The sequence below is a fragment of the Mesocricetus auratus genome, unplaced genomic scaffold, assembly GCF_017639785.1.
Source record: "Mesocricetus auratus isolate SY011 unplaced genomic scaffold, BCM_Maur_2.0 Super-Scaffold_100676, whole genome shotgun sequence".
Classification (NCBI taxonomy): domain Eukaryota; kingdom Metazoa; phylum Chordata; class Mammalia; order Rodentia; family Cricetidae; genus Mesocricetus; species Mesocricetus auratus.
The window spans coordinates 21,747,212-21,759,565 of record NW_024429266.1 but is presented as its reverse complement, the minus strand read 5'-3'; the positions used below and the strand labels follow the sequence as shown (position 1 = coordinate 21,759,565).

At 50.7% G+C, this 12,354-nt stretch overlaps 1 protein-coding gene across 2 annotated transcripts in view; it reads left to right on the top strand.

The window, feature by feature from the left end:
• Positions 1-11,779, top strand: part of Olfml2b (olfactomedin like 2B) — a 37,005-nt gene extending 25,226 nt beyond the window's left edge. For both annotated transcript variants that reach the window (XM_013114256.3, XM_005071432.4), the window contains exons 7-8: positions 10,024-10,200; positions 10,701-11,779. In XM_013114256.3, the coding sequence (XP_012969710.1) occupies positions 10,024-10,200; positions 10,701-11,302 (779 nt within the window). In that variant the 3' untranslated portion in view covers positions 11,303-11,779. The remainder of the gene's footprint in view (positions 1-10,023; positions 10,201-10,700) is intronic.
• Positions 11,780-12,354: the final 575 nt, after the last annotated feature.

The following is a 12,354-nucleotide window of genomic DNA, read 5'->3' as shown; positions in this document are numbered from 1 at the left end:
AACAGGGGAGCAGGGAATTGGGAATGGCAAATAGAAGTAGTTACAGGAAGTAGCTGACTACCTGGGTGTGGTGGTATGAATTTGAAATTTCAGGACTCAGCAGGCCAAGAGAGGAGGAGCTCCAGTTTGAAGCCAGCTTGATAAACATACATACATAAATACATACATACATACCTACCTACATAGTACATATCTCAAGCCACTATGTTAAAAACTGAATTTAAAGTTTAAAAAATAACCCTAAACTAACAGTTTATTAAGTCAGCGTTCATTAAGAGTGACTAAAAGGTGATGCTGTTAAGTGACAGGTCTATCAAATATTTGGGAAATCTGTTTGCTTCGGCAGAGGACAAGGTCCTTCTCATTGCCAACACTCCCTTCTTCTCAGTTCCCATCCCTGTAGTTAGCTTGTTCCCGGTCCCTCTTTAACACACCCTGCTAGCCCCAGGAGCAGGTGGTACTGGGAGCACCCACTGAAGGCCACACATCTGGGTACTGTGCCTTCTTTCCCGTCCTGCCACTGGCAGCAGAGTGACCTTGGCAAAGCCCTACCTTTCTTTGAGTCTCAAATGAAGTTAACAACTTGCTGGCTGTCTTCGCTTCCACTGTGTTCTGTGGTTTTTATGCGGGAAGTTTGCAAGGCTGTGCTATATAGTAAGGCATGCTAACTGGGGGTGGCGGAGTCTCAGAAAAATGACAGGGTGGGAGCAGGGGACAGGTAGTATCTTAGTTACTTTTCTTTTGCTGTGACAAAACACCATGACCAAGGCAAGTTGTAAAAGAAAGCATTTAATTGGGCTTATGGTTTCAAAGGGCTAGAGTCCATGGCCAGAACAAATGAGACCTGGCATCTTGGTGTTCAAACAGGGGGCAGGGAGAGAAGGAACACTGGAAATGCCCAAAGGTTTTTGAAATCTCAATGCCTGCTCTAGCGGCACACTTTATCCTTCCCAAACAGTTCCACCAGCTGGGGAAAGGTAGACAAACATAATAGCCTATGAGGGTCATCGTTACACAACCATCACAGACAGTGAGAGTCCCCAGGTTAGGATCTCAGGGCAGTATCTCAGGCAGGTTCACCTAGAGGAAACTCAGCAAGAAGGCAGCTCTTGGGTGGCAGAGGCAGTGCTGGAGAAGGAGAAAGTGTTTTGTCGTCCACCCCCCATATAGAGAGGGATGTGTGTGTGTGTGTGCACTTTCATATGCAGATGGGTGTGTATACACACATATGTGTCAGTCTTAAGTTGACACCGGGTGTCTTCCTTGGTAGCACTCCACTTTATTTATTGAGGCAGGGTCTCTTACTGAACCTAAAGCTTGCTGAGTCTAGCTAGCCTCGCTAGCCAGCTTGCTGCTGGAATCCACTGTCTCTGCCCCCACCCCGAGTGCTGGGACTACAGGCACCCGCCACACTACCCTGACTTTAAGTGGGTTCTGGGGACCTGAGCCCCAATCCTCACACTTGAGCTCAAGTGTTTTGTCTCCTAACCACCTCTTCAGCCTTTCCTTTCTCTCCTCCACTTTCCCATCCTCTTCTTTCCATCCCTCCCCTCCTTACTCTTCTCATCCCTGCCCCGCCCCTCCCTTCCTCTCATCTCTCTCCCCCTCCGCCCTTCCCCTCTCTCTTCCTCGTTTTCTTCCATGGGGTGTAAGAGCCAAAGGCTGGTTCCCCACTGTATGGACAACCACTATATGAGGGTCACCCTGAAACCACAGTCCTAAGACCCAGCACCTGTCCAGCATCCTTGGGCCCAAACTCCGCCCTCTACCCCACCTTGGGTGGGAGAGGAAGTTCCTTTAACTGTCTCACTGCCCCCACGGCCCTGTGCTGAAAGCTGAAAAACTCAGAGTGAAGGTAGCCTACAGATGAGGCCCATATCCCTTTGGTCCTAAGGCCACTGGGTTTGAGCCTGGGGGTCTCTGCTCTCATAGACAAGCTGGGCAAAAGTGGAGTCCCCACTGTCTCCAGCTTGGGTCCCACTCCCAGGTCTCTCCTACCTGCCTTCCCAGGATTTTCCACCAATGAGCCTTTAAACCGGTGTTAGTACCAACAGGTACTTATCTGGACTTCTCGATTCCTGGTCCTCTTAGCCCAGCTGGTGTGCTGAGAATCCCTGCGCCCTGATGACAGGAGCTGGATATTTGGGGACACATTCTCCTGTTGCTCAATATTCTGTTGGCCTGGACTGAGTCTTGCAGACCTTGGCAGGGGGTATTGTTCCAAAGGCACTGGAGTTCCTGCCTCTTCTATCTACCCAGAAAAAACTTGGACAGTGACAGAGAGTATTTTGTCCCAATGCCAAGGATAGAACAATGGAGTGATCCAGGGAAGAAATTACCTTTCCCTTTATTTTTTGATAGTTTTATATATATGAATTGTGGTTCACCCTCCTTTATTACCCCCCCTTGTTATCCCCATCTTCCTCTCTCAAGCCCTTCTTCCTGAATAGTCCCCCTCCCCCAAGGATTAGTAGTCAATAGCTCTTCAGGGAAAGGCAGGACACCTCCCCTCTCCATGATGGACTGTTGGTGGGCTGCATCCGCAGAGGCTCTGTGTTACACTGGCCCTGTCCTATCTGGACGGCACTGTTTTGTGGCAGTCCTCCCCATCCTGGGGCTCTCTTCAATTCCTTCTGCTCTGTGGGTAATGATTTCTAACCATCCCTTGCTGTCAAGTGCCTCCCACGGGCCGCTGTTAGTGTGGGGAACCCTGCAAGTGCCTGACTTTCTGTGCCTGGCTAAGCGAGAGCACGATGTGCTGACATCTGCCAGTCATCCCTTAAATAAAAGTCATTTGGCCGAAACAGGCACAGGCCACTGCTTGCCGCATGCAACGGTGGCCTGCTGTTTTGTTTTGTTGTTTGCCAGGTAGGGATGTTGGCAGCTTTGACCTTTTTTTTTTCTTTTCTTTCCCTGAAAACAAAACAAAAACCATTTTGGCTTCCAATTCACAATCTTTTTGCCTCAACTTCCCAATTGCTAAGATTATAGGCATGAACTGCCATGTGCCTTTTGTTTAGATTTGTTTTGTTTTTGAGACAGGGTTACTCTACATAGCCCTGGCTATCCTGAAATTCACTATGTTGCCCAGGTTGGACCTGAACTCATGGAGATCTTCCAGCCTCTGCCTCCCAAGTTCTGGAAATAAAGGCGTGCACCACCATGCCTGACCTTACCACATGGTTTTAAAGCCAGTGCGGTGGATTGACCTCAACCTTCACCTTCTGGTCCTCCAGACACTTTGGAGTAGTGGAATTACAGGAGTGTATCACTACACCCAGGGGTCATGTAATGCCCAGGATAGAACCCAGGGCCTCATGCATGTAAGCTACATCCCCAGCCTCTAAAAGGAATACCTTACCTCAGGTTTTCTAGACCTGGTTTTGTGATGGCCTAAGATAGTGAGCACTGTCCTCAAGGAAGCTTTAAATCCTCAGGAAAATGTCTAATACAAGTAAACGGGGATTGTTTTTCACTAGACACTGTAGTATAGATCTAAGGCAGAGAGAGGGAAGTTCCTGGGAACATCAAGTGGCAGCTTGGGCTCAAGAGAGACTGAGGACCCAGGGACCCAATGCCTCTGCTCAGCAGCCCTAGTTGCCATGGAGAACTAGAGTGCTTGTGTTAAATGGCCACAGCTCTGCAGATTCCTAGACATTATCAGTGCCAAGTCCTGATGTGATTTTTAGAAGGGACGGGTTAGGGGCAGCAGTGTAGAGCAATGGTGGGGGAGGGAGGGACATAAAGGACAGTAAGCTTATGGCAACACCAGCATGCGTGTGTCTCATTTTTGAATCTATCATGGTCTGTGAAGAATGTCTCCCCCACAGAACACACAGCCTGAGAAACCCCAGGGCTTGGCCAACCACTCTGGCAGCAGTGTGAGGGGCCAGGCCTGCCTGCCTCGGGTCAGGGAGAAGGATGCTGACGTGGGCTGGGGCTTTTCTTTCCAGAGCCTCCGTGGCCCCAAGAGTCTTCCTACAGGACAGACAGCTGCCTGCCACAGGCTATGGGCAAGAGTCAGGAGGATAAGTCCTCTTGTACTTTAGGCCACACCCTCCGTGCCAGGCCTTGAGGATCTGGACTGAGCCAGCCACGATCACTCCCTCAATGAGGCTGACCAAGGGAGGGGGACAGCAGCCAGGGTGACAGGGTAACACTGTCTAGAGGGACAGTAAGCATCAGATAGATACATGTGCCCACAACTGTGAGGCTCCCTATCCAAAGGCGGTCATGGATTGCAGGTTCACGGGACCGAGAAGAACCCACAACAGAGGACAGCCAGAGACAGGCTTGTCATGGATTGCAGGTTCACGGGACCGAGAAGAACCCACAACAGAGGACAGCCAGAGACAGGCTTGTCGGGGGAGGGAAAGGCAGCCTGGGGTGTTCCGGCACAGACTGGTCGAGGATAAATTGTTGCACATCCGTATTAGTTATCTTTCTGTTGCTGTGATAAGACACTGAACAAAAGCAACGTGAAGAAGAAAGAGTGTGTCTTGGCTTACGGTTGGTTCCAAGGTAAAGAAGAAAGAGTGTGTCTTGGCTTATGGTTGGTTCCAAGGTAAAGAAGAAAGAGTGCGTCTTGGCTTACGGTTGGTTCCAGAGGCTAGAATCCATAATGACCAGGCAGACAAGACAGCAGGCAGCGGGAGCAGGGGCCTCCTGGTCACATTTTCTATCCATACGGGGAAGCAGAGACTCAACAGAAAGTGAGCGATTCTCAAAGCGTGCTGCCAGTAGCATGCTCCTTCTAGAAACTCTAAAGGTTCCATAGCTTCCCTGAAGAATACATGTGCCTCTGGGGGGTATTTTTCACTCAGATCACCACACCTTAAGGATTTCAAAAATAGCAGCTTCAGAACATTAACATGGAATGAACCCTCTGAGCAAGGGTCCTATGTTACTGTACAAGCCAAAGGTTCATCAGGCCCTCCCTGGGTATCGCCCCCAAGAGGCTATCTGGTACAGACAGCTAGAAATGGGCCAGAGGCCTCAGGCTGGCAACCTGAGGGCTGAGTTCAGTCTGAGATGTGTTTGTGTGTGTTCTTACGTTTGAATGACTTTAAGTCAGCTGTTGCTCAGTTTCCCAATCTCTGTGGCAGAGTGTCACATACTCACTCTGGTGGGCTCACTTAGTGTCCGCTTGCCTCCTAGAAGCAGTTAAGTCAAGACTTCTGAATAGAGAGAGATGGTAAGAAATAAGAATGGCTGCTGCTGGTGGTGGAGCACGCCTTTAATGCCAGCACTTGGGAGGCAGAGGCAGGCGGATCCATGCGAGTTCAAGGCCAGCCTGGTCTACAGAGTGAGTTCTAGGACAGCTAGGGCAACACAGAGAAACCCTGACTCCAAAAAAAGAAAGAAGTAGTACTAAGAATGACAAAGTTAGAGGGCCGAGATGCTAGGATGGGGACTTGGGCTTCATATGATAGTTAGAGATGGCAAGTTACTAGGGCTTAAGTGGTGTATGTCAGCTCTTGCGGTCCTGAGTAGGCAGGCTGGAAGGAGGGAGGCAGAGGCGATCAGCAAGAGAACTTACTGGTGTCACTTGCACGAGCCAGCCCAGGGGCAGTGAGAGCTACACTCAGTGTGTGGTGGGGGGAGGGCTTCGGGGAGAGCAGAGAGAACAGACGGACGGACGCAACTCAGACCACGGGAAGAAGCATGGGAGGAGACGTCAGGGTTGCCCAAGCTTCCGGCCTGGTTGGTGGGTATCAAGCCGGGTCAGGAAGTGCAGGTGGAGTGGATGTGAATGGAGCAAGTGAGTGCCCTTGTCAATAGCCAGTTGTGAGGAGACGGAAGGACACCCAGGGACACATGTCAAGAAGGCCACTGGATGCGTCTTGTTGGAGAACCAGCCTGCACTGGTAGCAAATGGAGTGAAGTCTGGCAAGTTCCGTCTGGGGGCGGAGTGGGAACTGTGAGGCAGCGGCCTGTAGCACCTCCTGAGAGGGGTGCGAGCGCTGCAGATGCCCCCAGTGTCTGACCCAAAGAGAGGCTCGGCTAGAATCGCAGGATGACAACATCCCTGGGAGGCAAGGAAGCATGCAAGGCAGAAGGTAGTGAGGGACAGAGGCGTGTAGGTAAAGGGAGCACCCTGTGCGGTGAAGGGGCACCCCACGGAAGGACCCGTTATGGAGTTGACAGTGGGGCAGGGGACATAGGGTTGCTGCTATGACCATCTAAAATATGGCATGCAAGCAAGTACATAGACTGAAGGGGGAAGGGTCCTTCCCTTCAGACCCTGATATGAGTGCTATAAGGGCTGTCTGCCTCGAAGGACTGTCGATGAGATGAGCAGGAGGTTTAGAACAGAAAGTGATCAGTGACGGTTAGTGTCTGCCACCGTCATCCATGATAGCCCTGCTCCGGGGAGACCAACGGCAGCATAGACAGAGCTCCCCTCCCCGAGGGTTCATGGACCGCCTGCTAAGTCTTGCCTTCTTGCTAAGGCTGATGGCTGTGCCCATGAGTGGGGCTTTGAGACTGTATCAGTGACTTGCTTCATTGCTGCCATCAGATATCTGACAAGAAGCAAAATTAAAAAAGAAGGGCTTGTTTTGGCTCACATTTGAGGGTGCTGTCCATCATGAGATGTGGGGAGTAAGGATGGCCAGATCTTGGGGCAGCGGGTCACATTGTATCTTCAGCAGAGGGTGGTAGATACTGGTGTTTAGCTTACTTCCTCCTTTGTACTTGACCTAGGACCCTAGCCCATGGAATGATGCTGCTCACAGTGAAGACGATGGTCCCATAATCCCTCACAGGCTTGCCCAAGTCTTGTCCCTTCCCATGATTATATAGAACCCCTCAAACTGGCCATATTAACCATCACAAGAACTGTCCCAAACTCTGAACATGGTGGTATGTTCAGGCCTTGTGGTCTCCTAACTCCTTTGGATCCCGTCTTCAAATGTTCCAAAGCCACACGTCAGTCCTGCCTTCCTGTATGGACTCATCCATACACCTCAGCGACATAGGGAAACTTGTTCCGGGGACCCAGGAATCAACACTGCACCACTGCAGACTAGGACTTCCCTCTGCCTGTAGAAGCAGGAACACCTCCCTTGCTCCAGAAACTGACCTCATCTGTATCCCTTCCCACTCCTCCAAACTGCAGTAAGTCTACTGGCTAAAAACAATAGACACTTATTCTCTAGCAGCTCTAGAAGTCTCAAACTAGTTTTATAGGACTAAACCCCTGGTGTCAGAAGTCTTGTTCCTTCCAGAGACTCCAGGGGAGAACCCAGGCCTTGTTTTTCCAGAGTCCAGTCGTTGCCAGCATTCCATGGCCTGTGGCCACATTTGTCCAGCCTTTGCCTCCATCCTCATGTTGCCTCTGCCTCTGCTGTAGCCCACGTCCCTGTCTCACCGGCAAGTGGACAGTTGTGACGACACTTAGAACCACTTAGATAATCCCTTACAATTTCGAGATTCTTGGCTCAGTCACACAGTCTTCTTTGCCATAGAAGGTCACTTCTATAAGTCCGAAAGGTTAGAGCCTGGATGTCTGTGAGGGCTTGTCTTGGTTTATTTTTTCTGTTGCTGTGATAAATTAACAAAAACAACTTAATGGAAAGGGGTTTATTTCAGCTTACAGTTCAAGGTATCTTGTACGGAGGAGAAATCAAGGCAGCAAGAGCCCAGAGCAGCGGGCCGTGACACGTCCACCATCAGGAAGCAGAGAGTAGTATCTGCCTGGTGCTGCACTACCCGCTGGGGGCAGGCCATCCCCCTTCAACACAATCACGACAGTCCCCCTTCGGCATGCCTAGAGGCTTGTCTCCCAAATGATCCCACACTCTGCCAAGGTGACAGTTAACACAGTCACAGGGAAATCACTCGGCCTGTCTTCTCTTGTCAGGGTGGGATCTCCAGATGCTTTGCCGTGCACTGTGAAGAAGTTAAGGTCTTATGTCACTACGGGCAACCGGAGTTAGTGGCAGGGCCGAAATGGAGGCCAGACCATTGGCTCCAAGCACAGGCATATTGGTAGTTCTACATTAAGACCCTGCCACTGAGCACCTCAGGGCTGAGATGGGACCCTGTAAGTGTTCGGTTATCCCTAGAAAATAAACAATCCGTCTTGGCTTCTAGAGTCATTGGCAAGTTAACGTGGAGTGAGAAATGAGCATGGCTGGGGTAGCCATGACAGTAACATCTTCCCTCCCGTGCCATTTGTGGGGCTCCAGGGTGTGGCTGGCAGAGAACTGGTATCCTTGTGGGACTTTGCCAAGAAAAGAGGTACGAGGAAGCAGGCTGCCTGGGGATGGCACGAGAGGGCTCACCTCAGTGAGGGGGAGTGTGGCTTCTCCACTGGCAGTCACGGTCCTGCTTAGCGCCAGGAAATGAGCTATTTTCCATCCGACTGCTGCCAGGCTCGGCTGGAGACTTCTGTTTTATTGTCTTGAACAAATGAGCTCAGACCAGAGCGAATGAGGCTGGTGGGTGGTTTCTGTTGTTTGTCAAATGGAGACAGCATCTCTCCCCACTCTGTCAGAGTCGAACCCGATAAACCCCACTCAGAACAGCCCACAGCCAGCCATCTGCACTTAACTGTGAGGCCTGCCTGGAAAACACTGCTCGACCCAGTCCTAACCGATGTCTGCCCCAAAGCTAGGGCCAAGGCACGACTGCCCTTTCCTGCCCCGCCAGCTGTAGGCCTTGCGTTTCTCCTGCCTCAGATCACCAGAGCACACATTTCATGCAACAGCCTAGAATACTTTGCACAGGGGCTCACCTGGAATGTAGAGAGCACTGAATTCAAACTGTAGGCCTATCGTACCTTTGTCCTAAGTGTCAAGCACCAATCATTCTCATCACTGATGTTCACTAGGACCACTGGTCTCGATGACAGGTAGGACAGTGTCTGCTGATGCCCATGGTTAGGGGACCCTCAAGAATCTGTGGTTCCTCTTTCACCGGAGCCCACTAACACAGGCGCAGAAGAGTGCATGCCCTGGTAGTTACATGTGACTTCAGTATCATTCAAGCCCATGACCAGTAATGTCACACATCAAGCATTTCATTTTTTCAATTTAGAGTCCTAAATAGTTCTAGTGGCCTGGGAAGGCCTTTACTGGGTACCGGGCCATTGCAAAGAGCCACTTGGAGACGTACTGCTAGATTTCTGCTCCACTGAGGAAGACTGGAACTTGGAACTTTAAAGGAGGGTCCCACAACTAAAGCTGGTGGGTGCCCTGTCTCTCCAGTTCCCCAGCAGAATTCCAGACAGCCTTTCCTTGGTGGGGACATAGATCGTGGATTGATAACAGGCCCCTAGGGACATGAATGCCCACCATGCAGTCGGAGCTGCCCCAGGGTGGTGAGATGCAGCTCTGTGTTCCTGGCTGTGCCTGTCTGAGTTCTTTCTGCTCACGCTTCTCTCTGTTCCCAGTCCCCACGCCCGAGTATCGGACCATCTGCTGACGCCTGTGGTGTGCCAGATACTTTGTGTTCTGAGTTCTGAGAACACAGGAAAAGCCACAGCCCTTGTTCCCTTGGTGCCTATGCTCTTGCTGGGGTGGAAAGAGGATGGAGAGACATATGGGCATGGTGGAGAAGGCACCTACTGGCCTGGTGACTAGCCCAGCGATAGATGCTTGCCCATCACGCACGAAGCCACAAATTCAAACCCCACTAACTAAAACACACACACTCACACAGGCATGTCCTGTAATCAAGGTATGTTTGTGTACTGTGGCAGCAGGACTCAACAGAACAGGGCAGATGGCTTTGTAGGAGATGGCGTGTCACTCGAAAATGACTTTGTGTCTTTGCCTGTTAAAGCATACAATCAAAGAGATGAGGCAGGGTGGCATCACAGGAGCCCATCATGGTGACTGTGGGTAGCTTTGCCGGAGTAGAATGTAGATGATATGGTGGGAGTAGACAGTAATGGGATGCCTGGTTACACAAGACTGCTAAAGGCTGCCAGGAGTTCACCCAAAGGGGCCAACAGAACTTAAGGGCTAGGGTATCGTTAGATTGCTTCAATCCTTCTGTGCATCTCTTCTCCATTAGGAAGGTGCAAGGACACCCTCTCCACAATCACGGGGCCCACCACCCAGAACACATATGGACGGAATGAAGGGGCCTGGATGAAGGACCCCTTAGCCAAGGATGACCGGATTTATGTAACCAACTATTACTACGGTAACACACTGGTAGAGTTCCGAAATCTGGAGAACTTCAAACAAGGTTTGTGGCTCAGCTCTGATGTGGGGGTACCCTTCCAGCCTCATCGCCCCTCTTCTGATTATCACATAGTGAGGGTACATGAGAAGCAGGACATCCTCTGTGGACTGCAAAGGGGCATTCCTGGAAGGGTGGTCACATCTTTGACTAGTTCTCCCTCTCTCTGCCCTCTTGGCTCTGTCTGAGCTCTTCTCAGCTCCCGGGATATGGATGACCTTGACCCAGGCTAGAAAATATCCTCTCTTCACCTTGACCCTCAGCAGTTTACTAATATCAGTTAGATAGATGGGTGTGGAACCCTTGGAACACTCAACAAGGCAAGTGGGATTGCTGTCACGGTGTGACAGCCGAGGATGCTGGATGAAAATAGTAAGTGAATCGCGGTTCAGCACTAGAAAGTGGTAGCGCCAAGACACAAACCCAGGTGTGCAGACCCTAGTCCAAAACTAGCTCCATCCCAGGCACTGCTTGCCCTGATGTTTCCCACCTTCTTGCCGACACAGGTCGCTGGAGCAATTCCTACAAGCTTCCGTACAGCTGGATTGGCACCGGTCACGTGGTGTACAATGGCGCCTTCTACTACAACCGGGCCTTCACCAGAAACATCATCAAGTATGACCTGAAGCAGCGCTACGTAGCTGCCTGGGCCATGCTCCATGACGTGGCCTATGAGGAGGCCACCCCCTTGCGGTGGCAGGGCCACTCGGATGTGGACTTTGCTGTGGATGAGAATGGCCTATGGCTCATCTACCCAGCTCTGGACGACGAGGGCTTCAGCCAGGAGGTCATTGTCCTGAGCAAGCTCAATGCTGTGGACCTGAGCACACAGAAGGAGACCACGTGGCGCACCGGGCTCCGGAGGAATTTCTATGGCAACTGCTTTGTCATCTGCGGGGTGCTATATGCTGTGGACAGCTATAACCAGCGGAACGCCAACATCTCCTATGCCTTCGACACCCACACCAACACGCAGATTGTCCCCAGGCTTCTGTTCGAGAATGAGTATTCCTACACCACCCAGATAGACTACAACCCGAAGGACCGCCTCCTCTACGCCTGGGACAATGGCCACCAGGTCACCTACCATGTCATCTTTGCCTACTGACACGCTTGACCCCTCGAGGAGAAATGCAGAGGGGCCGCTAGCACCTTGTGTGTGTCTGTGTGCGTGTCTATGTGTGAGAGTGGTGTAGGTGGGTGTGTGTTGTTTTAAAATATATATTATTTTGTATAATATTACAAATGGTAAATGACAGTTTGGGTCTATTTTTTTTATATGGATTGTAGATCAATCCATACATGTATGTGCTGGTCTCATCCTCCACAATTTATATTTTTGTGCAAATGAACTTCTCCTTTTGACCAGGAGCCTCCCTTCCTTCCTTCGTTCGCGCCCTAACCTCCAGCTCCTGAGCACAAGGTTGGAGGGATTCCTCCTCTGGGTCTTGCAGTCAGACTGCCAGGAGCAGGAGTGAAGGGTTCAAGAAAGAAGCGTTAAGTGGCAGCAAATTTTTATGTATTAGAGAAGTTCCTAAAACTCAGAAAAAAATGCTTTTTTTAAAATAAAGGAGACATTTTAAAATCCTTTCCCAGGTCATTTTTGTTTAGTAGGGATGTATTAAACTAGGAGTTAACTCCTTGCTTCTGAAGGAGGCTGCATCTGGTGTTCCACGGAAACATTCTTACAGCCTGGCCTGCTGATACACACCTGAAATCCCAGGAAGACTGCAAGTTCAAGGCCACATGGGCTACAGCACAGTGGATTCCAGACCAGTTCAGGCAGCTTACCAAGACTCTGTCTGGAAAAAAAAACCCAGAGTATTCTGTTGCCAAACTGGCCTAGTTGAGATACAAGACACCCCCTCTCCTGTTCTTAGTGTGGTGGTATGGTCTTTCCTCTCCCCTCCCCTGCCCTTTTCTTCCCCCTCTACCACCCCATTTCTAACATATGATAGCCTCATATTCACAATCCTCCTATCTCATCCTCCCAGCTACTCTGATCACAACCGCCCCCCCAGTGCCATTAACTCAGCTTCTGGCCTGTGTCAGTTACTGTTGAAAATACAAAGCTGGGTATGACTGTCTGCAGCCAGCCTTAAGAAGTCTTGCCCTAGTCAGTCAGTCAATCCACACAACAGCCTGTCTCCTCCCCATAAT